At 43.6% G+C, this 25158-nt stretch overlaps 1 protein-coding gene across 2 annotated transcripts; it reads right to left on the reverse strand.

The window, feature by feature from the left end:
• On the reverse strand, positions 1-24664 carry MAP3K8 (mitogen-activated protein kinase kinase kinase 8). Of its 2 annotated transcripts, none has more exons than XM_032395871.1 (9): positions 24413-24664; positions 20506-20712; positions 18404-18762; positions 12091-12258; positions 9604-9865; positions 7840-7946; positions 3003-3155; positions 2110-2356; positions 1-1164 (listed from the first exon to the last, which is right to left on the reverse strand). In XM_032395871.1, exons 3-9 carry the CDS (start codon positions 18737-18739, stop codon positions 1034-1036), a joined length of 1404 nt encoding a protein of 467 aa, XP_032251762.1. In that variant the 5' UTR covers positions 18740-18762; positions 20506-20712; positions 24413-24664; the 3' UTR covers positions 1-1033. The 2 variants fall into 2 exon arrangements, with proteins under 2 accessions (XP_032251762.1, XP_032251761.1); XM_032395870.1 differs by lacking the exon at positions 24413-24664 and adding an exon at positions 22641-22835.
• Positions 24665-25158: the final 494 nt, after the last annotated feature.

Genomic DNA, 25158 nt, shown 5'->3' on the forward strand with positions numbered 1-25158 from the left:
CCCCCAGTCCCAGTTGAGAATCACACTCTTTCCAAGAATTAAGGTAAAATACTGAGTTTATTCGGTTGATTTGACCAATTATACTGGATAAAAGTGTTGGTTTCATTTGCGTGATGTAAAAACATACTTTAAGTGGGAATACTCACATATTAACAATGGTAAAAATATATGTATAGGTAAGAAAGATTCATGGAGGCATTTGATAGAAAACATACACAGTATGCTATTTTAATACACAAATGCTTAGAAGAAAGTAGAGTCAGAAGAGTTACAAAAGTAGCATCATTAAGAATTTAGAAATGTTTCCATTTTTCTTAAAGGTCACATTCTCATCCTTTGGGATGTACAGAAATTATGTGGTTTACACAGTTTTATCCACATTCAAAACATCATGTTTTAAATGTTTTAAGCATAGCATATACAGTACAAAATGTTTCCATAGGAACATAACAGAACCTGTCACTAGTGGTCTGCTGTCAGATGGCTCCTAAATAATCAGCCATTTTTAAGACACTAGTCCAGCTTATTGCTATAATATTCAAGTTGTTCTATCCACCCAAAATACAATGACTTTAATTTATACTAGAACCTACCTACAAAGGCTCAAGGAGTTATCATATAATATACACCAATATATACAAAACAACTATTCTGAGTTAAATGAAGTTCTCATCCTTAAATTAGAACCAAGAATAGTAATTTCAGGCTAAGACATTATCCTCGTGATATCCTCGGTATTTTTAACATTTTGAGCAAAGTGCACAGTGAATGGAATCAGTCACCAGAAATGATCCTTCTACGAACTCTCAACTTCCTTTGAGTTACACCACCTGAGACATGAGAACCTTTAGACTGGGGGCTACCAAGGCAGCTTCACGAATCAAACCCATGGGAGCCACGTGGAGTCACATTCATGAGTCACAGGGAGCCCATATCCGCTTCCCTATACAGAGCCCCGGTGTCGAGTCAGCAGAACCAGCTTCCAGGAGCCCAGTGATGAGTCTTAATTATTTAGAGCAAATGATGCCACCGATCAGCCATATTCTAGTGTTGGTGGACCCCGTACAAGGTTGAAATAGCCAGCCAGGGCCCCAAGGTCTATGTAGAGAGAACGTTGCCTCTTTAGCATCTCAGATTCCTCAGTGCTTCCTGTGCATGATGAATCTGGAAAGGGAAACATTGAAAAAACTAAAATTAATGACCAGGTGACATGCTCAACAACAAATACTTGTTTTTTTCTGGGGGAAAAAAAAATAACAACGAACACTTGGCCCTAATCAAACAGCATTCAAGCTATGGTTTAATTAAAAACCTACAGACTTAGAGTTATAGACTGTGGGCTAGTTTATGTAATATGACATAGACGAAAGGGTTCGAAAAAGAGTCAATGAGGACAAGAAATTAGCTAGAAATTCTGGCATGTTTTCCAACACCCCAGATGGTTCTCTTTAAATACAGAAAAGTCAGACAAGAAGAGGATGAAATGCAAATAAACATTCCAGGCTTGACATCTGGGTTTGGACCTAAATGGATTAAGAATGCCACAGATTTCAGGAATAAAAATAGAAACCCTCTCCGTGCATATTCAATGTTCCTGGAATGTGTACTGACTTTGCTAAGTGGGAAAGATTCATAGCTGGCAAGGAGATTTTAAGCAGAGGAAGACAAAAATGCAAGTTGACTTCAAACTCAATATTTTATCTGTACAGGAGCAGTGCCCTGATGTCTCCAACCAAGGACTGGCGTGGTTTACCGTAATTGCATGAAATAAAACCCTGTTCAGAACCAACAAGCAAGACTGCCAGGCTTGATTTGTTTTTAAAGGCAAATGATACTCCCTAGTGCAAAAAAGCAAGTCAGAGGCGATTCTCAAGGACTGTTGTTACCTACATTTGTGCTGAAACATGTTATGATTTGCTGGTCATTTAGCCAATTTTTTTTTCAATGCTTTTGCTAAATAACATTCTTGCTGAGACTTCTTAGACAACTTATGGCACTCAAGAAGTCACTGCATTTTCTTTCCACTGCTTTCGTGAACAACGTCGGCAGTCTGAGGTAGACAGAGAAAGAAGGGAAGCAAGGGGCACTGCACACAGCAGGTGTCCATACCCGCAATGTTCTCAGGAAGCTCCAACTCCTTCCTACTCAGCAGCCTCTTCCGCTCAAAGAGGGCAGAGTCCAGACTCTGACAGCGTGGCTGATCCTCTCTGGGGGGGTTCAGGGCGTCGTGTTTGAGTAGGTCTGCTGCCCTCGGGCGGTGATTGGGGTTCCTCTCCAAGGCGGCTTCTATCAGCAATCTCATGCCAGGGCTGCAATCATCCGAAATATCTTCCAACGGAGGCGCCTGCTTGTGGATCTAGCAACACACCAGCTCTCTTAGCACCAACGGTATGAAAAGACACCCTCAACAGTTCAAGTGTTCTAGTGAACAAGACCTGGAAAGTTATTTGTTTCCCACTACATGCCCTGCAGCGAATACAGTCATGCCCTTACACGAGTTTCCCTTTAATTCCATAATCACCCCGAGTTAAACCCATCCTTTGGGTGAATGAAGTTCAAGGGTCACTGTGCTGTAAAGGGGAAGGATCTGCTCTGTGATCTCTCAGTGGTAAAATGGAAGTGGCATGTTTCATTACGTCCATGCTGGCTTGGGGATCTATAATCTCATCTCTCTTCTACGAAAGTGTTCAAAGCACATATACACAGTTTCTTTGGCTCAGACATTTACGCTACTCAGACTCTCCTAAGTGGCATTTTATGAGTCATGAATAACAGAATAGCATATAATTTATGCCCAACGCACATTTTAGCCAATTCCCACTGCAATAGCAATGCCTTCTTTGCGGGAATGGGACTTTCCTCCATGTAGGAAGAACTTTCAGCTTCGCCTCCTGAGTTACTAGTTCACATCATCCCACTCGGGTGTGTTCCAAGAGGGACAGCAGCTCTCCTGAGCAGGTAGACCTCCCCTGCACCCTCAGCCCTGGCTGACCCCCACTTACTATGTACAGGTAGGAGGGATAGGCTGAGCGAGGGTAGCGCTTCACCCAAGGCGGGGTGCCCGTCTGCATATGGATGAGTGTGGCTCCCAGGCTGTAGATGTCTGCTTTGGTTGAATGGCCTCTGCATAGGATCACCTCTGGGCTCATGTAAATCTAAAAAAGAAGGACAAAACATCAGTCTGACTCTCCCCCATCTCCTGGGGTGTCCATTTCCCTCATCCATTTCTGGAAGCTGGCTCATCCACCTTTACCATATTTACTGCACATTTCAGCCCTCCAGAAGAGCATGTCACAGCTGTGCTCCCTGAAGCTAGGGAGAGGGACACCCTTGGGGGGTGGAGGGGGGTCAGGCAGCTTTGGCCTGAGGTGTCCCTGCAGCCTAATGAAGAACACTCTTTTTCCACATACTGAACACACAGGTAGACCTGGCAGCCATGGGCCTGCAGCCAAGAACCCATCTGGGACACCCACTCATCAAGGTTCTGGAAGGCACTGACCGAGGCTTAACTTCTCTATTAAAACACCAATTCTGGGCGCCTGTGTGGCTCAGTCAGTTAAGTGTCTGCCTTCAGCTCAGGTCATGATCCCAGGGTTCTGGGATCAAGTTCTGTATCAGGCTTCCTGCTCATCGGGGAGCCTGCTTCTCCCTCTGCCCCTCCCCCCCACTCATGCGCCCACACACACATGCTCTCTCACGTACGAGCACAAAAATAAATAAATAAAATCTTTAAAAAAAAATTCCTTTCAATATTTAAATGGATACTACAAATACATGTCTTCACGTTTGTCATTAAATTGCCAAACCTCTACTTATCTGCCGTGATAAAAGGTGGCAGAGATCCATTGGGTATTAACACCAATCACATGGGAGAGAAGCACTTCGAGTGTAATGTTGTAAAAGTGGTCCTTATTTCTACCACCACGTAGCCCGGTGACTAAATATTAAATGCATGCCATTTTAAAATTGGTTTCAGGCTGGAAAAGCAGGGCTAGTTTCAGAAACAGTTCTTCTAAGAAGTCTCTGCTTATAAACTTAAAAAAGAAAGAAAAAGCAAGCAAATGCTGGTGACCAATGATCTGTATTTATGGCTGATACAGATACCGTAGTTAAAATCTTAATTATCAATATTTAACATTAAGAAATGTTTATGCTGCCCATCATCTGAATATGGAGAAAGGGGTAAGTGTTCCTGGAATATATTTCAGAGACAGTAAGTAAAAAAAAAAAAAAAAAAAAAACCGGCTTACAAAAACTGGGAAAATTTCCCAGTTTCCCCATCCTAACCATATTCAACACCATCCTACAACACACTTCCTGGCTGGCTTGCTTTTGTTCCCTTGCTCATTCTGTCTGTCTGTCTCAACGAACAGGCTAAACTGAGCTCCTTGTTCTCAAACATTTCCTGAAGTGAAGGCAGAGCATTTGGATCCCCACAGACTTTCTTACTAAATATAATTACAAAGTTAAACACATGCAGTGGGAAGGATTATCTGCCCATAGAGGATGTGTATCTCCTCTCCCCTTGTTTGCCCTCCTAAGCAAAGATCAGGCAAAGTATTTACTGTTGGTGTAACCCACAGCGGCTCTGTATACAGGGCTCTGGAGGCCCCCGGGGACGTCACATTTGGGGATGCAGCATTCTCTCCACCTGGTGACGTAGCTGCTCCCCCCCCCCCCCAGGCAGATCCCCCAGCGTTCCATGGCTCAGAGCTCCTGCTTCCGCAGCCCGTACCTGAGCCAGAGCAATGGGGCATGGTGTTCGAGAACTCTTCAGGCTGGCTGACTGCAAGCATGAAACAGGCCCGGTGGGAACCACGCAAGGCTCTCTGAGACCTGCACAGCCTCAGGCATGGGCACTGGAGCAAGGGAACCTATATGTCCGGGGGTCGAGGCCTTCACCTCTCAACACATTTATTAGAAATGTGTCACGTGTGTGTGTGCGCGAGCGCGCGCGTGCATGTGATGATGACACGTTAACTTACATCAAGTAAGCCCAAACACAGACTCAGAAGAAAATAAGAACTTTTAAAAAAGAATCACGCTATAAAAGTAATTCTAGGGGCACATGGGTGGCTCAGTCGATTAAGCAACTGACTCTTGATTTCAGCTCAGGTCATGATCTCAGGGTCGTGAGATCAAGCCCCACGTTAGGCTCCGTGCTGGGTGTGGAGCCTACTTAAGATTCTCTCTCTCTCCCTCTCCATCTCCCCCTCTATCCCCACTCCCTCCCTCTCTTAAAAAAAAAGGTAATTCTAATTAGCTATTTACATTCATTATTTTTCTCTGTATGATGTAATTAAAAAACAGTAAGTTAAATATATGCCAGATTAACCCTGTGCTTATATTTTATGGTTACAGTATAATGTTCTGAATATGAATGCTGGGAGAGACCAAACACAGACCAGCTACACTGCAGGGATCAGCAATCATCTACAGCTATTCAGCAGTCAAGTGATCAAGTTCCAAAGGAAAGTAAGTCTACATGGTTGATTTTGACTAACAACATCTTACTGGCTCTTTAACTAGGAAGAGTTAAAATAAGCTCGCTGAAAGCTTTCAACGGGGATTTCACACCGTTATCAAACTTTGACTGGTGAGCACCATACAGATAGTAAATGCAGGCTGATTTGAAGAAAGTTTATAACTCTCAACATCAAAGTCAGTTTAGTGCTTTGTAAAAAGCAATTTACATTTGCTGAAAATAACTCAATCCAAAATACTATTTAGAGTAAACACTATGTTATTATCTCATGTTCAAGCACACGCTCTCTTTCTGTTAGAGAATCCCAGGGAAGACATTTCTTTGTCCAGCCATTGCAAAATGTTCAATTTGATCACACTGCCGGGAAGAGAAAGGTATTTTCTATCTTTAATACCATAAATAGTTTGTTTCTCAAACTGGCTCCAGGAAAAAGGGTAGAATGTCACATATCTGAACTTCTGACTAATGCCAAAATATGCTGAAACATTTTCCAAAAAAAACATGTCATAAGCATTAAGTCTTATTAGATTTTGTGCTTCGGTGAAGTATTCTTAAGATCTGGGGACTAAAACATTCTTTTAAAGAAGTCTACAGTTTTCTCTTCTAAATATCATTCTACTCAAAGACAACTATCGAGGATCCTTCCTCAAGTTTTTTACAGAATAACTTCAGTAATACCAGCAATTTCTTCTGCTTCCCAGGAGAGTTGTTGCTTTGAGAGAATTAAGAAAAAACTAATACAATCTTGGTTTCAGACGATGATTACTTGTTTGCTTGTTTTTGCACTGCAATTGGGTTCAGTGCAATATATCTACGAGCTAGACTAAGGGCTGTCATTTGGTTGAACACTAAGACTGACCTGGTAATCTTTTTTTTTTTTTAGAAGATTTTATTTATTTAATTGAGAGGGCAGTAGGGGCAGAGGGGGACAAGCAGACTCCTCACTGAGTGCAGAGCCCAACTTGGGACTCGATCCCAGGACCCTGAGGTCATGAGCCGGGCCGACCCCTGACCTAGTAATCTTAAGGCAAAGGCGCAGCCAAGTGCCTTCTCTCCATTTGCTGGGGGCACTTAGAGCAGAGAGAGGGCATGGGGCTGGGAGGGTCTGATAGTTAAGCATGGGCCAGGGAGGCAGCTTCCACTCCCATTTACCTTCCCAGTTGCATCCAACCCCACGCCCATCATAATCTACTATGAACTAAACTGTTGCTTTTTTAATAATTCAGGTAAATTTAAAATAGGTCCTCTCAGCAAAGAGTGGGGGTTGCTGAAGTACCACCAAGTCCACAGTCCTTGTTGACCCCTGGCCAGTGCTCCTGATACCCACAACGGCCTGACGCATAGCGATGCTCAACAGATGCTTCTACATGAATCCACTCTTCAGCCCAATCATGTATATGTTAAATTAAATATATTATTTGAAAACCCATGTATGCATTCCTCACAACCTCATTTATATTCAGAAAAGTTTGTGGTTTGGTTTTGCTTTTGCTTCACAAATGAAATAAATATTAGAGCTAGTTTATATCTTTAAATACAATTTATTTGTGGTATAATAAATTTGACGTTTATTATAGGCTCTCTAGAATTAAAGATAAGCCTAAAATATTGTTGTTCCTCAATATATATTATTAACGACTATGACAATTATGACTATAATTGAACCAAAACAATAATACTTAGTTATACCAAGAATATATATATATATACATATACATGTTATACTAAGAATATATACATTAGTTATATTAAAAAGTTACATAGTAGTTAGAATTTAGACTCCAAAAAAAATTGGTTTAAGTCCCAGATCTGTCACTAGCTGAGTAACTTTGGGCAATTTATTTTAACTTCTTCAAGCTTATTCCCTTATTGTAAATAATAGTATTTGCCTACAATAACAGTATTTACTAATAATAGCATTGTAACAAGGATTAAATAATATAATTAATTTAAAATGCTAAAATTAGGGGCGCCTGGGTGGCTCAGTCGTTAAGCGTCTGCCTTCAGCTCAGGTCATGATCCCAGGGTCCTGAGATCGAGCCCCGCATCAGGCTCCCTGCTCAGCAGGAAGCCTGCTTCTCCCTCTCCCACTCCCCCTGCTTGTGTTCCCTCTCTCGCTGTCTCTCTCTGTCAAATAAATAAATAAAATCTTTAAAAAAAAAAAAAAAAAATAAATAAATAAAATGCTAAAATTAGTACGTGGCACAGAGCAAGTGCTCATTAAATATGTTTCAATAATAACATTTGATGCAATGTTTTTCCTCCCCTTTTTTGTCCTTTCTGCAATAACACCAGAACATTTTTAAATTTTACTCTTAAAAAGGTATTGACTTTTCCTGTGGGAATAGAATTACCTCTGTTCCACGAAGGTCCTTAGGAAAATAGATATCTTCAGTCATTTGAACACTTAGGCCAAAATCCACCAAAACAGCTTTTGTAGACATGAAGACAATGTTGCTAGCTATAAAAAGAGGACATTTTTTAGTATAAAATTGTCTGTATACCCATAAATAAAATAAAAACATCATCTGAAACGATGAGTCCCAAATCAGAATAGACTGAAATGTGCTCCCTACTGAGATGACTATATTATATTCAAAAGAGGAGGATAAATCCAGGTGAGAATTCAAGTGAAAATCACTTCATATGTGCCAGGAGTGCAGCCAATGTGGGAGTAAATGGTTGAACACACTAATAACGCTCAAGATACAATGGCCAAGTCATGGAAGCAACCTAAGGGTCCATGACGGATGGGTGGATAAAGAAAATATGATGTGTGTGTATATGCATATATAATAAAATATTATTCAGCCACAAAAAAGGATGGACTTCTGCCTTTTGCAACAACATGGATGAAACCTTGAAGATCTAAGTGAAATCACTGAGATAAGTCAGACAAAGATGAATACGGTACGAATCTCACTAGTCTGTGCAATCTAAAACAAATGAACTCATAGAAAGAGAGAACAGGGGCGCCTGGGTGGCTCAGTCGTTAAGCGTCTGCCTTCAGCTCAGGTCATGATCCCAGGGTCCTGGGATCGAGCCCCACATCGGGCTCCTTGCTCGGCGGGAGGCCTGCTTCTCCCTCTCCCACTCCCCCTCTTGTGTTCCCTCTCTCGCTGTGTCTCTCTCTGTCAAATAAATAAATAAAATCTTAAAAAAAAAAAAAAAAAAAGAGAGAACAGATCGCAGTTGCCAGGGGTCGGGGGGGTGGGGGAAATGGGTGAAGGCGGTCAAAGCGTACAAACTGCCAGTGATAAGATGAACAAGTTTTGGGGGATGTAATACACAGCATGGTGACTATAGTTAATAATGCTGTATTATATATTTGAAAGTAGCTGAGAGAGTAGATTTTAAAAGTTCTCACCACACACACACGATTTTAACTCTGTGAGGTGATGGATGTGTTAACTAAGCCTATTGGGGTAATCTTTTTGCAATATATACATATAGCAAATCATTCCATCATATACCTTAAGCTTACACAATGTTATGGCAGTTATATCTCAATAAAGCTGGAAAAATATAATAATGCTCGAGAGCTGGACTTTCAAATCCTAAGATATAAGCATATTATTATCATGCCACTTTCCTAAAATGAAAAAGTAAAATACCCATTTTTTTTTAAAGTAAAAGTTTTGTTAGTTCAATGTAGCATTAAATATTAAGGGTTGATAGTGGGTCTTTGTTGTGCATTTCCCACCATCTCTTACTCCTAGAAAGCAGTCAGCGAAGGCTTGTTTAATGAATTATTACCAAAATGGTGTTCAGAATTAAAAAGCTGTTTGTTTCGCAAGAACTATGTAACTCTGTGTGTGTTTAAAGTACATTACTATTTTTTAAAGCCTTATGAACAAGGGCATAGCCAGTACTTAATAGACGTATGGCCATAATCTTCCACAATTGGATAATCATCCTTCCTCATGACTTTGAAAGCTTTAGTGATCCCATTTGGTGCTAAAACATGTTGCAGGAGCACAGGCGAGGAAGGTGAAAAGCCCTCAAGGGCAGCTCTCCTCCCCACCACCGAGGATCTTTAGACTGAAGAGAGGAGCCCATCTGCCTCCTGTCCAACTCATCTCTAAGCCAAAGAGGTTACACATCCAAATGTAACTCACGTTTAATATCATGATGAATCACTTTCTTTGAGTGTAGAAAATCGAGTCCTTTGAGAACATGCTTTGTCACCCAAATAATTTCAAATTCTCTCATTGGTCCACAGCTCTCCAGTTTCTCAAGAACAGACCCTCCCTCGCCTGCTTCCATAAAGAGGTGCACAGTTTCACCCCAGAGCACCGCGCCATATAACTCAGCGATGTTCTCGTGCCGGAAGCAGGCCTGGATTTCCACATCAGATGGCTTAAATTGATCTACTGGGATCTAGAACACAAAAATACCAGTAAGATTCTAGACAAAAATATATACGAGATAGGTCAACTCACAATCCAGAGGGCAAATAAATGCCTTCAAGGAGATCATGATCTGCATGAAATTATACTGCCAAGTTAAAATAATGTTCAAACCTGCTTTTACATGACATCAGCTTTAGGTAAACAGTTCAAAATAAGAAAATAAGAACAAAATGTAAAATATTATTTTCATTTAGAATGTAGCAATCCAACCAAAGAATTATTTACAATTGAATCAAAAGAGAGATAATTTCCCATCTATTTTGCATGTACTTTCTATGGCACCTAGATTTTAGGTTGTCTTTTCAACATTTCCACTTGTTATGAAATAATATAATGTCTTTGGACCCACAGTTCATGCTCTGGCAATGCATTTAAAATCTATTCTAAGGAAAATCAAAAGTCATTAATAAAGAAAAAAGTCGATCTTTCAGTGCAGATAGATATGTAATGTCTCCAAAATACAGTGTCGGATGAAGAAAGCAAGACGCGCAAGTACATGTATTATGCTCCCATTTGTAAAAATCTCTTAAGCTATACATGACACATGTCCATAGAAATTTTCTGGAAAGATGTATAAGAACTCATTCACAGTGGTTGCCTCAAGGAAAGAGATCTCATTCTTCAACCTACATTCTTTTGAATCTTCTAAGTGTTGTTAATCATCTTACATGGTTTTCCTTTTAAGAAAAAAATACAGCTTAAAAATTAAATGTAAGTACTCTAAGGAAAACAAACCTGCAAAGCTATTTTTTCATGCCTTTTGTGATGAAACTGTAAAATAGGACATTTTGGTTCTAAGACCTTTCTAAAATGTCACTAGTCTCTTAAAAGAATTGGAACGTGTCTCTTCTAAATGCAAGCTTCAAATGGCTTATTATAATATCTCCTTGTTTTCTTTTGATAACAGATACTCTAGCAAACCTTTATGAAGGAACAAATGAGGCCAATATATTGTTGGTCTTTTTTTTTTTTAATTACAATAAGATAGACTATGGCCAGATTCGGCAAATCAAAAGGGAGTTTATTTTATTGAACTCTTAAAAACTTTATTTTTTATTTTTTTTATGGATATGGATCACTTTTTAATTTTATTATGTTATCTTAGTCACCATACAGTACATCATTAGTTTTTGAGCACTGTTAAAACCTTTTAAAGTGAAACAGACATACCAAAATGCATAAAACTGGTTATGTATCAAACTCAATGAATTTTCAACTGAACACACCCATGTCACCACCATGTAGATCAAGAAACAGAACTCTACCAGCCCCCCAGAAACCCTTTCCTGACCTCTGCCAGTCACTGCCCCTCAAGGGCACCCACTATCCTGACTTCCAACAGCACGGATTTGTTTAGCCTATTTTTGGCCTGTATAGAAGTGGAATATCATAGAGTAGATCTTACTTGGTATCTGGCTGTTCGGGCTTAACATATGGTGATGAGATTCATCCACATTATTACAGTTGTAAACCATTTGCTCTCTTCACTGTACAGTATCCCACTGTGTAAATATATCACACTGTGACATCTGGAGAATTTCCAGTTTGGGACTATTACAAAGAGTGCTATGATGAACAGTCTAGTGCATAGCTTTTGGTGAGCAAGTGCACATGCCTCTTGGGTGTGTGCCTATAGGAGTAGAATTGCTGGGTCATAGGGTGTGTACGTGTCCAGCTTCGGCAGTCTTCCAAAGCAGGGACGCCTCAGCAATGGCTACTTAAGAAGAGACAGGGTCTTTGCAATAATTGGTCTATTTATATTCAATCCTTTAATCTACAGTCTTGCGAAGCCTTGCGGCTTTTCCAGCTTGGCTTCCCTGCCTGGTTCCCTTCCCTGTGGGTGGGATTAAAGGAGCAGCACACAGATTTGCTCCTGCAGGAGAGCTCCCCTCCACTCCACCCTACCACAGAGGGATGACGTTATCCAAGGTCCTGCTATAGAAGCCAGCAGTGTTTTCTTTTTTATCAATGCAAACTAGATTAAAACCAACTGTGCACTTAAACAGACTTAGGGACTGAACCCCAGGGAGCAAGCAAGTCCAAAAAAAAAAAGAAGAAGAAGGATGTTTTCGGACAGGGCGCCCTTACATAAGATCCAGTCAAATGGCAACAACCTTTGAGTAATGCAAGCAAACAAGAGCCACAATGCTAAACATACATACGGCGCAGGATATCTGGTTATAAAGTACATACCAATTTACACGCCATTCTTTTCTTAGTCTTTATATCTTGTGCTAAGTACACTTTTCCAAAGGCCCCCCGAGGTATGAAATCAGAGCCAATATTCCTATAAGTCAGCTTCCAAGGGATGAGGAGAACATCAGAGTCTATTTGATAGCGTCCATTCTGGGGAGTGATTACCTACGATAAAACAAACAGGCAGGAGGGTGAGAATTCCAGCAGACTCCTTTTCTAAGACACACCCTTTAGAAACTGGCTACTTTAGATAAAAAAGACACACCTTTAGAAACTGGTTACTTTAAATTGCATTCCTACGCAGTGTTTGAAATTAATGTCACTGTTATGTAATCCTAACAGTGTAGGGAGACTATACTTAGAGCTTCAGCAAGCCAGAGAAAGCATGTAACAGAAACATGTCCCTGGTCAGACCTGATCGTATTCCACCTCCTGGTGAGTAATTAATTGTCAAAATTTTAAAAATTATTTATCTAAGGGAACATGACTATTGTGACCAAAAGGCTGAAAATAAAGATTGCATAAATATAAACTGTGCCTGCAAGTTGACTCGTTTCCAATTATAATGTGCTAACCTGTTAGTCTGCATAGCTATTACTCACACATGACGCATACGGAGAGAGAGCATGGAAATAAACTGATGATCGTAGAGGATTCTGGAAAATAAGGTGTTATGCCAGAGCTATGAGTTGACAGTGCTGCATAAATCAAGCAAGGGACAGAATTATTTCTCATCTACTTGCTCACTTAGTATTTACTGAGTGCATAAAAAGCACCAGGCACTGTGTTTGGTGCCGAGGAGGGCAGCTGTGAACGAGAGAGATGACCCTTAACCTCCGAGAGCTCCTGAACAGGCCAACACTGGGAACAAGTGGTTTCAAAACCAGTTGACTCAAAAATTAAAAGACATATATCCTGGGAGCAGTGTGGATGCTTTTGTCCAATCTCAACAAACCAGACATTTAAGGTCTGTGTATTTCACTGCATATAAAGTATATCTCAATTTTAAGAGTAAAAATAAATAAATAAATAAATAAAAGGAGGAAGAATTATAATGATAAATATGAAAATAAATTAATAAGATATGTTATTTTGAGTTATGACCTGGAGCACATGCCTACAATATGTTTACATGTTCTCTCGAGGGGAACAGGGTCTCAAAAATACAAGGTTTGCCTCCGTGTAATTAGCAACTTTACGACTTCAGATTATGAATTCAGGAAGTGTGAAACTATTCAAATGACATTAAGTTATTTCAAGTGCAGAAGAGGCTGAAGGGGAATGCGGACCACATGGGAAAAGAATGAACACCTGATTCATCGGCAGATGCGCGGGCCCCTCAGCAGGCCACTGGCAAGAGAATAGTTGTAATAATCCCAGGGTTATTCATTCAGGCTCCATTACCACTCATCTTAGCTGTACCCCACAAATGGATGCATGTGCTCTTAGTCAGGGAATGAAGAGGAGGACGACTCCAATCCTTCGAGATGTGAAGTCACTACATTTAAAATGAAGTATTTCCTGAGCACTCCCCTGAGCCAGCCCCCGAGTGGAGCCCTAGCAGGAAAATGAAGAAGCACCACAGCCCAGGGTCTTGCCTTGTTTGAAATATGACCTCCTTTCAAGAAGTGTGTCACCTCAAGTTACTGAAGTCCTCTTTTTACAACATGCTAAGGACATGATAAATGTAGTCCCTTGCCACATGTAGACAGAACCATACCCACGGCACTCAACCGTACTTGCTCATTGCCTCGTTCTTGTTATTAAGTATTTACGTTTCCTGTTTCACTTCGGCTCCAGCTATCCACTCAGGGTTTCATTCGTGCAAGTTTTACTCTTGTCCAGCTCAATCTGTGATAGCCCAATTTGACCCAAGGGATGAAGAAGACTCATTGCAGCCATGCAATGAGTGCTAATTATAAGGAGGGCACTGTGCTCAGCTCTCATCTAGATCTCCCAGCCATCCTGGGAGGTAAGTACTATTTTTATCTCCACTTTACAGATGAGGAAACTGGTTTCAAGAGGTTAAGTAACTCATTAGGCCATGACAAAGTCAGGATTGGAACTCAGGTCTGTCTGACCCCAAAGCCAGAGCTCCTGTGTGCCTTCTATCTTCCAGAAGACAGGAATTAAAGCTCAGCCAGGATCAAAAGCCAGTTACTTTAATCCTACATTTACGAGTCACTGAGCACCTCAGCCTTCGCCTCTTTAGATAGAATACTGCAAGTTCCTTCATCCCTGTTTTATAAGCTCCCATGTTCCAGGGACATGCCTCCAAAGGCAGGTTCTCCTTTGATGATAGGCCCTGACACATTCAGTGTGATAGGCGAGCACAGACTAGTCAGTACTTCTGCAAAGTCCCCGGTTCTTCCCCTGGCCCTAGACCTTCCCTCTTTGGGTTTGCAATGGTTTTTTTTTTCCCCCCCTTCTCCTTTTTTTAGGGACCCTACCAAATAATCCTATGGAACTCTATGCTGCTCATGTCTGCCAATTCTTCAGCTTAACCAAAGCCACCATCAAGTGCAGACGTTATAAGCATGCTTTTGAGTTCCTTCTCCAGACTAGTGACACTAAACAATGCTGGGCCCAGCAGCAGGCCTTGAGAAAAATTCTTAAGTACTTTAATAGGAATAAATTCCATAAAGAACCTGTAGGATATGGCTGCTAGGACACAAATACAACCTTGGGCTATTATCTAGAGGCATAGGCAAAGGTGGCTCTTTCCTACTCAATGGACTGCCACGTTCAAGTTCAGGGCTGTAAGGCAGGCACTGACCCGGGCTTGAGTTCCGAGGGTGCAGCCCAGGTTGAGGATGAAAGTAACCCTCCGGTAAGTGACAAGTAGCAGACACAATGAGAAGTGTTTGTGACAGAAGCGAGAAGATGTGGGGAACATGCAAGTTTTAAAGTATTGGAAAGACCGTCCTAAAGAAAGAGAGTAACAATTATTTGCAACAGCAGCTACCACAATGGCTTGCACTCTTTCAACACTCACTCTGTGTAAACAGGTCCCGTGCATTCCTTACTTGTCCCACACAACAGCCCCACAGAGTGAGTGCTATGATGTGACCCATTTTACAGATGAGTAAACTGAGCCGTGGAGGGGTTACTAGCCCAAAGTCACACAGCTAATCCATCTCAGAGCTGAAATACATACCCAGGCACTGTAATTCATGGGCCTTCATCCTCACACTACTCGACATCTCTACCTTTTTTATGGCCAAAAAGTAGGACTAGGGCTAAGGAGAGTCAGAGACGGACTTCAGTGCATTACGAGGGAGGACTTTCCTACAATCAGAATTGGCTAAATATGAAATTAAATGCCCCAGTATGTGATAAACTTTGTCAAAGGAGATTTTCAGGCACAGACCAAAATGTTCCAACAATTATTGGATATGATGACCAGGGTGATGTAAGCATCAGACAGAGGGCTTGACTCAAGTATCTTTAAGGTTTTTCCAACCCTGAGAAGCCAGGACTCCATGACTAACCCCTGAGGAACAGCATTCCCACATCTCACACCCGTATCTATGAGCGAACCCTTTGGGGCCCTTCGGCTCCCCATCTAATCACCAATGAGTTCAGTCTTTGCAACCCATTTTCAGTTATTCATTCCCCACTCAGGTTATGAATTGGTCTAGAGTGTAAATAACTCATAGCACTCTCATACCAAGCAACGCCTAGGTTGGTCTCCTAAAGTTTCTTCCCCAGGTCCTGCTGGATGTCGGTAGAATCTTTATCAAATATTTTTAGAAAAAGAGCACACATTTGCATATACACGTGCAGACCAACATTTTACGTGCCTCTGTTGCAGGATATTTTTGTAATTCCTGATCCTCCACCCTGTCTAATTAACTCCATGGGCTTTATGGTTGTTGGCTGCCAGGAACACACCACGTCTCTATGCTCCTGGGCCTTTGGACATGCTATTCTCATCTGGAACACTCTCCACTCTCCATCCCCTTTATCTGGAGGATTCCAACTCAACAGTTTAGGCATCAGTTCCTTTTAGAAGCATCTCTGGCAGTCTCTCTTCCCTTGTGGCCACATGAGGTGTCCTGTCTGAGCATCCCCACAGCAATCAGGGTGTAGTTGTATCGGGAAGAAGCACACGGCATTATAATCACCTGTTCTACTTACCTCAGGCCTTCACCAGGCAGTAAGCTACCAGAGAACCCAGACTCTTCCATACTGGATCTGTAGCACCTGGAAAAGTACTTGATACATTGTCGATATCTGACCTATGTCTAGCAAGTGAATGGATGAATACTTGAATGAAGGCATTTGGTCCATATGCAGATACACTTTATAGATGAAATTTACCTTGGAACCAGCCTGTCTGTCTGTTAGATAATGAGTGATCATTTATTAAAGCAAGTGAAGCCCAGAATGGAAAAGTTTTGATAGGGTCTTAGGGGGAGGGCCTCAAGAAGACAAAGATCTCAAACACAGGATGGTTCCAAGGAGAGCACCATATAAGGATGAGTGGGAGCCAAAAGCAAACCGTGCCTCCTTCATCATCTTGTCTCAAACTGCCAAAGATCAAGCATGGCAAGTCATGATTCCTATGCCATTATTTATAAAGCACGGACCTGGCATTGGTTACTAGCAGTCATAGGATGTATACGATTCTTAACTTAGTGACAGAAAAGTCAACCACAGCCCCGAGAGTCATCGACCACTGGGATGATTTTCCCAGTGAGGCGTGGTCTGCATTCCTGCAGATTTTGAGGTTCTCCTGTTATTCCACTCTGGTTTTAAATCTTCTTGCTTTATATTCTTGATCATTTTTAAATTAAAAATCTTTTTAAAGTTTTAAAGATCCCTGCTTTTATGATATGTCTTATTCTTAAATTTTCTCCTGAATATGCATTTGTTCACTTATTGGGCATAGACTCCACAGCGGGGACTGACAACATTTTACTCCTAACCTTTGCTGATAAAATTTGCACTTCCTTGTAATGTCTTTGTTTCTCTCCTTTTCTGCATTGGCTTTTTTTTTTTTTTCCCACTCCAAAACCTTTAGGAAGCTCTTTCTTTGTATTCCTTATAATTTTCCTGAACTCTCTTCTGTACATTCCCAGTAAAGTTCTATGGCCCACCTCTCTTCAGTCTGATGGGCCAGGAGAAATGAATGCAAGTTTCTACATATTTATAAGCAAAAATATTTTGTTTATGACAATGTTAAGAAAATTAGGTAGTCCTAATGTTAAGAAAATTAGGTAGTGCTCCTAGTTCGGTATTACTTCCATGTATAAGAAGAAATAATATTCTCAAGGTAAAGTACTTAGTCAACTATTAAACACAGTTTGGTATATCCAGACCAAAGCAAGTCATGCAACTATGCAAAAAGTAATCTTGCTCCAAATTGAGCTGGAGCTAAACACAACTGGTTTCTAACAAAACAATTTACTACATAGCTGACCTAAATTACTGTGTTGTTTTCAATTGAATGAATGTACTACTTAAAAAAAAAAAGTTAAGTACTCTGTCCAGACTCCAATCATTCAACACTGACCCTCCCCCTACATTAGCCATTTTGCCACATAGAACTAGCACCAAAGGAAAAGGAGTCACTTCCGCCAATATGCACATTTTGCAAGTTACTACCTACTCCTTTGTAAAATGTCCTTTTTAAAAGATTAGATGACCTCTAGCCAACACCTACATTCACCTCTGACACACTAAGACTGCCAGAATCGCAGGCACACCCAAACACATCATCTGATCAACTATTGTGACAACGTGTTGTCACAATATTTTGGATTATTTGCATACTTGGTATGACTAAGGAAATATCTCATTTGTCATTCATACTTTGCCAATTAAAGAGAGTGAATCTATGCATTGCTATTTATTGCCTGCAAACTATATTTCTGCAAGAACTGAAGTTAACCAGTATTAATATTGTGACATTCCAAGACGTGACAAGAGAGGAGCAAAAAAATCCAGTTTTCAAAAATATTAATTAAAGATAAAGTATTGATTCCCCTCAGATGAAGAATTCTCATTAAGTCTTCTTCTGCCTACCTGATGAATGAGCTTTCTAATGAATTGTTAAGTTAAAAGACATTCTTCTTAATGACCTATTTGTACGACTGTCACTGACACATGGAAAAGATTAAGTGGAACTTTGAATGAAGACCTTTTTTGCATCTTTAACATGGAGATGATTCTTACAGATACTATGTTTTTAAAAGTCGTACATGGTAGCCAGTCTAAACCGAGTTTAACTGCCCCTCTGCATTACACGAAGCTGCAAGAGTAAAGCTGAACACACAGTACTCAACTGATCAGGAAAAAAACATACCATATTTAATAAAATCCCAGATTCCTGAGGTCGGTGTCCATAAAAACGCTTTGCGGTGTTGGATATGTGGTTTGCAAAGGCAAGCAAATCCTCCACAGTTCCATAACTGACCGATGACAACCAAGGCACCTCTTGGCCACTGAGCAGCAGAGATTCTGAACGCTCCTCATTTTGATTACTATCTTGACACATGGTCATGAGACTGGGTTCATAAACTGCTGGCTCTTCACTTGTGTAAAGATTTTCCATAATGTCTATTACATCGGACACGTTCAAGTGTTTAATTAATAAATCGATCTCTTCTTTATTGTCACTTCCAGTGCTCATGTACTCCATCACTGTTATGCTTTCTAGAGAGTCTGCAAAAGAAAAGACAAACAGTTACCATATTTGTATTTGCCTTTAAGATCAATGGGAAAATGACATCAAAGGATTGGGAACAGCTTCCATATGCCTCGGTTTATAAAATGAGGGCTCTGTGTCAACAGTGTGTGTAAATTCAAGTTGACAGATGGTGAAGAAAGGGACCTTAGATAACCTTTAAGTCCGGCCGTTCACTTTGCAGAAGGGAAACTTGAGATCCAGAGAGCTTACTCCTTACTCACTCACTCACTGAGCTGGTGGCATGAGCTATAGCCACTGAAAATTTCACTAAACATAAACACGAATAAGAGCGGCTCAGAAATCTGAGGAGCTGAGGCTCCTGGCCCTTGACAGCTTCCAACCCTACTGTTCCTCCAAGAGAGCAACCCTCCCCACACAGACCTCTGTGGCTTCCATGCCCTGGTGACTTTAAAGAAAAAGAACTATCTTATTGGAGCACCTGGGTGGCTCAGTCAGTTAAGCGGCTGCCTTCAGCTCAGGTCATGATCTCAGGGTCCTGGGATCCAGTCCCACATCAGGCTCCCTGTTCAGTGGGGAGTCTGCTTCTCCCTCTGCCTCTGCCCCTCCCCACCACTCACGCTTTCTCTGAAATAAATAAACAAAATCTTAAAAAAAAAAAAACTTTTTTTTTCTTAAATAAAGAAAAAGAACTATCTTATCAAATTCAGGAGCTAACTTGGCAAATAAAATTCAGGCCGTGGAGCCAAAAGCCTGTAAAATGGACTCGAATCTAAGCAAACTGATGATGATAGATCAAGTTTCAGGAATAATTCCGATGCAAATAAACAGCTCATTTAGACTGGGGACCACAAGCCTCAAATCCTCCTGCCAGCGACCTATGAGAAAGGGGAAGATTCTTTTAGCTATGAATCAGCTGTCTCCTCTTGAGACCAGAATTCTTTAATTGTACAAAGCATGTATCTCAATGACCCAAGAAAGTTAATGTAATATTTAGATCAATCACCCTCTAGAAGTTGTGGTATTACAAAGAGGCCAGGACAGCCGAATCTATCCTAAGCAAGACGCAGGTAAGGCCAGCTAAGCTAACTACATTAGCCAATACTGTATTTTAGTTCTTGTATGCAAATCAGGTGCTACATCTTGGGATCTGTAAATGAGAAAAAGAAGGTAAACCCAGGATAAAAAAAAAAAATGATGCTGCTGCTCAGGATTTTAGAACAATTCCATTCTAGAGGATTAAAGATAAAAGGATTTAAGACATCTAAGAGAATTTAGAGGCATGAACATCTACTTAAACTGTTGTGCTCCTGAAAACCTCTCTGAAAGATGCTTCTGGTTCCTGAAAGCACAAACCTTTAACACATTCAATACTTAGTGCTAAAAGCCACAGGCCTCCATCTGAGGAGCTCAAGTACAAAGCTCCAGGAAATGTTCCACCTGGAGGGTTGGGGGGAGCACCTATAGCTCTCGTGACTACCACTCCACTTTTGGTCTCTGAGCCAATTTCATTTGAGAAAAGACCAAGGCAATCCAGGGACGCTATTCACTTACTTGATGACCATTTTCTGCCGTGCAAGCATTCTCTGCAGAAAGCATGCTATCTCGCATCCTGCAGTCTGATATTCCACCTGGACTCAGGCTGCTTGGGCTGGACTCCCAGCCCTTTCTTCACGGCCTACACGTTCCTAGGCAGGCACCTTACCCACTCTGCACCTCTACTTCCCCTGTCTGTGGAATGGAGGCATAACAGCACCTACCTCATAGGGCGGTTGTGAGGTTTAAAGAAGTTCAGGTGTGTCAGGTGTCCGGTGCAGAGTCAAAGAGCTCTGCCTTCTGTAGCTGCTGGTACGTGCACAGCACAGAGAAGTCCCGGCTTTGCAGATACTGCTTAGGCCTCCTTTCTTCTCTGCAAATGGGGTGCGGCGACCTGTTCCCTGCGTTTCTTCACAGTAAGGGTTTAAATGCTGTATCGAGAACAAGAGACAAAGACAAAAAAGCAAAAACCTCTGAAATGCTTTGATAGCTGTTAGCCACGGTCACATCTAGAGAGCGAAGGAAGTTCCCCTCACAGATCTCCTGTGTCTTTGAGGAAGACTGATTCAGGCTCCTGGAGTCTTGAGTTAGGAAAGGAATTGCTTAGGTTCACGGAGGAACATTCGACTCTGATTTCACTGGGCCATTCAGTTGCAGTTTCTGCTTGTAGAATTTACTGAGAGAAGGAAGTTAAAACAAAACCAGCCAGATGGAGGACCCCAGTGGCTGAAAAGTTCCAAGGCTCCAGGACTTAGCTAATGGCTGGCTGGAGAGAAAATAAAGTTCCCAGGAGTAACATGACTCAAGAAAGAAAGAAAAAAAGTCCACACAGTTTACAAGTCAGTCAGCTGATCCAGTGAGTAAAGACAGGTTTTGATTTTTAAGTTCTGCAGAAAGTCTGGAGCATTTATGTGTGAAGCCTAAGAGGTCTGAACACACACACCCCTAAGTTATGTGCTGAGGCAGAGGCGGAGGAAGGGAGGAAGGGAGGAGGAGAGGGGAGAGGGGAGAGGGGAGGGAGGGCAGTGTAGGACACTGATGCCAGGGGTAATTCCTTAGCAACAGCAGGGCTCCTGTCACGCAAATCAGTACACCCCAGCAACCCTGATGACCAGTCAGCCTGCTAAATGCCCCTGCAAAAAGCCTCAGCACTTTCAGGCCTTCATTAAGCAGACAACATGCTAGTGATTTCCGAGTTATACCGATCAGTAGCCATCTAGAAAAACTGGATTGTGAAGGTATTCTACTTTACCAATAAAGACTCTTCCCCACGTAGTTTACTATAAAAATCCTCATAAAATCCCCACTTGACAATGGAGTAGACAACTACAACCATCTTAGAAATGGAGAAATGGGTAGATATTGTCAAAATGATTTGCTTCGAGTTATTTCAGAAATCAGCAATAACACCAAGAGGAAATCCTACTCTTATTCATTAATGTTACACTCTTGGCTACTTCCATTTACATAAACAAAAGTGGAGAAATTCCTAGCAAGTGTGAACGAAAAAAGGCCAAGATTATAGATATAAACCTCTGCCTAACAAAGGATAATTATACCTTTGGTTACTTCCCATTTAAAAGATTTTACTGCCAAAATAGTACGTTGCCCCTCAGGGCATATCTCTTATTATATTTTTTCTCCAAAAGCCCCAGAATTACACATTCTAGCTATATAGGAGCACAGCCACTCTGCTTCAAAACCTCTAGACACCTCAACTATCCAATTTTCCTTGTAAGAAAAAGGCCTTAAGGGCCAGCTGTCACAAGTACTGCATACAAACCTCAATCCATGAGAGTTGGGGGCGTCTGCTGGACTCAGATTATATTCTACTTGGCAAATACATGAGACACAGGCCACAGATACCTAATGCAACTGTAGTCGTGTTTCTTTCCCTGTTTTTAGTAGGAGTTCTTTATTCCGTGCCAAAATGTCTTTCCAAAAGTGAAATAGCCGTTTCTCTTAAAGGCAGCTCCTGGCCTTCCTTACTAACTTTTGGGGCAATCTCTGTGCACGCCGTTCTTCTTTCTAATCGTCATTCTCCGCCCAGAACTAAAAGAATTTTGGAGTCCTGATATCACATTACGACCCTCCCCTCAACATTTCTTCTTAGACCGAAAGCCCAGCATTCACGTTCTTCTATAACGACCCTTTAGTCACAGAATAGCGTCCGGGTTACATAAGCATGAAATTAAGTTTCAGCTATTCAAAAAGTTCTCTGCTCCGTCAACCGCCGCCCCCACTCCCCTCCTCCTATTCTTTAAAGCCGGGGAAGCCTACCAAGGGCTTGTGAATTATAAAAAGCCCCCACGATTTGGGCGGGCGGCAGCCGGGTCCCCAGCCTCCGAGGCGCACTCACCGGCGTCGGCGGGGAGAGTGCAGCAGGCCGGGCGGTGTATTCGGCGGGAGGCGCGGTGACAGAGGGTCTCTGTGTCCCCGCGCACTGCCCAGACCGGCACTGCTCGCGCGTTAGGGATCCGGGAAGGCGGAGGAAGGGGGAGGAGTCGGAGTCTGCACCCCGTGAGACCCTTGCGCAAGGTGCTTTCCAGCTGTGCCGGCGGCAGCCGCGACGCGAGAGAACCGCGGAAGCGCAGTAGCGCGGCCGGCGGGTACGCCCCCACCTCCGGGAGCCCGGGAGTTCACCCCTCGGCCTGGGGCACCCGCGCTCGACCGTCGGGGCTCCCTGGAGGGCTGCCACCACAAAGACACCCAGAAGTCGCCGAACGGAGGGTTACCTGGCGGGCGGAGCGCTGCAGCCGCGGCCCCCAGACGGCTCGGTGCGCCTCCGGTGGCCCACCCCCCCCGGAGTCGAGCGCGCGGGGACGGCGAGGTCCGGCGGCAGCGGAAGCTGGAGCCAGGGCGACCGATCCCGGAGCGTGGCGCGTCGTCCCGACCCGAGCGCACCAGTGAGCGCGGGACCTCCAGCCCAGGCTGTCCTCCCAGGCCGCCCTTGTCCGCCCCTGACTCACGGCGTCTGAGCCGGCCGAGGGGCGGCGCAGCGGACGCCAGCCGCCGCCTCCCCGCCTTTTCCATTTCCCCTTTCACTCCGTAAACAGAAACAGACTGCCGCGTTGCGGGAAAGCCGGAGCCCCCTCTCTGGGAAATTCCGTCGTCCCCCTCCCCCCCCCTCGCCGTTTGTCCTCGGGGCGCCCGGGCGGAGCGGAAGGCTGGACTAGGGAGGAGCAGAGCGCGGCGCCGGGAGGGGCGCCGGCCGAGCGCTGGAGTGGCTACTCGCCACGCCACCCGAGGGGCCCCGGGACAGCAGCCGCGGCTCCAGTCCAGGGCCTGGGACACCTAGGGATTTTCCCTCGGACCTGGGGACCCGACAACCTGGTGGTGTAAGGCGCCCCGCGACCGCGCCTCTGCACCCCTTCCTAGTCCCGGAAAGAAGATCGTGTCCCTAATGTGCCGGCGCCCTCCGCGCTACTCCGGTGTCCTGGGCCGCGGCGGGGAGGGCGAGCGGCCCTGGCCCTTTCCTGCGCCCACCCGCACGCTCCGGAGGACCGAGGCGCAGTGGGCTTCTGGCCTTCTCTCAGAACCGCGTCCGTGCACCCGACGGCGGGTAGCGCCGTTCGCCCTGCCAGGTTTCGGTTCACGTCCACGCACAGTGAGTGCCAGGATCCGTGGTCCGCACGCACGGCCCCCCGTATAAAGGTTTGGCAGAGGTTGCCGCAAGGTGGGCCAGAACCTGGTGGTGTAGCACCTGGAGAGGGGCCGGTGTCCTCCGCCAGCAAAACCTGGTTTCGTTCTCTGCAGCCTTTCTTGGAACGGGTTGTTTGGCGGCACCGTCCCATTACGAAATGTACCTGTACTGATCGCCCCCTCCTAACCCCCGCGGCGAGTCTGGGGTTTTCTGTACAGCTTGGGAAGATCAAAGTGTGTTCATAGTATTCTTCCTTGTTGAGTGGAAATTGTTTCCTCCAGGTGAAGCGGGAAGCGAGTTCTAGGGAAAATAGCGCCTCTGTCCACGAAATCCACTCTGCAGGGCATTCCCAATACCTGAGTCGCAACTCACTACCCCCTCGCCTCTCAGTACTCCCCTAGTATCAAGCACCCACCATAAACCAGACATTTTGCAAGACGGCCCGGAGAAAGAGAGAGAATGTAAGGTGGATATTCTCTGGGTCTTACCGACCAGGATGTTGGGCGTCCCAGGCAGAGAGCCCACATTCAAAAGCCCCACGACTCTGAGTCCACGCCCGGTCTTTTCCAGTACCCACTCTCATTCTACCCCCGCGCTTTCAAAACGGCGTCGGACCCGCTCTAGAGCTTTCCACGTTTCTTCTGTGGAAAGTGAGTTGCTGTTCCGATCCAGAGGAGTCCTATTGAAAATTGCTGACGGACCTAGGCTAGCGTAGGTGAGAAGCAAGGCCCTCGTAGGACCTTAACTCCTATCATTTCTTTGTGCTTCCGGTCAGGCAGGGATGAGGCTGAAAAAGTGATTGACAAGTAGCTGAGCCCATCAGTAAAAGTGAGCCGAACTAGCAAATAAACGGCCAGGGCTGACGGACTATGTCGGCACTAAATCCCCCCCCCCCCCCACCCAATTATTTTAGTTCCCGGAGTGCTGTGACATGAATAACGCGGGATGCGTACCAACCCCTGGAACCGTCCAGGTGGTCTCGGGCGGTGAAGGGGTCCCCAGGGGCCGGAGGAGAAGCCCTTCTGGGCGCCGGGGCTTTTCTGGTCGTGGAGGGAGGGACTAACTTTGCCTTTGCCGCTCTGACTGGGGAGAGGCAACGTGTGCAGAAAACTGAAGTCTAAAGGGCTGTAGCTTTTTTTCTGGGAACCAGGTTGTCGCCCTTGTTATCTCTAATGGTAACGTGAGAGACTTCTCTCCTTCTTCTGTTGTCTTTGAGCAACAAGGGATGATCTTT

The sequence above is a fragment of the Phoca vitulina genome, unplaced genomic scaffold, assembly GCF_004348235.1.
Source record: "Phoca vitulina isolate PV1807 unplaced genomic scaffold, GSC_HSeal_1.0 scaffold88, whole genome shotgun sequence".
Lineage (NCBI taxonomy): Eukaryota > Metazoa > Chordata > Mammalia > Carnivora > Phocidae > Phoca > Phoca vitulina.

Excerpts from the sequence above, each read along its gene's own strand:
- MAP3K8 (XM_032395871.1), bottom strand. The coding sequence starts at position 18,739 with ATGGAGTACATGAGCACTGGAAGTGACAATAAAGAAGAGATCGATTTA. Across the intron at positions 12,259-18,403 it reads CTGGGATTTTATTAAATATG|GTAATCACTCCCCAGAATGG; the intron begins GTATGTTTTTTT and ends GTTTTATCGTAG. Across the intron at positions 2,357-3,002 it reads ATCCCTCCTACCTGTACATA|ATCCACAAGCAGGCGCCTCC; the intron begins GTAAGTGGGGGT and ends GTGTGTTGCTAG.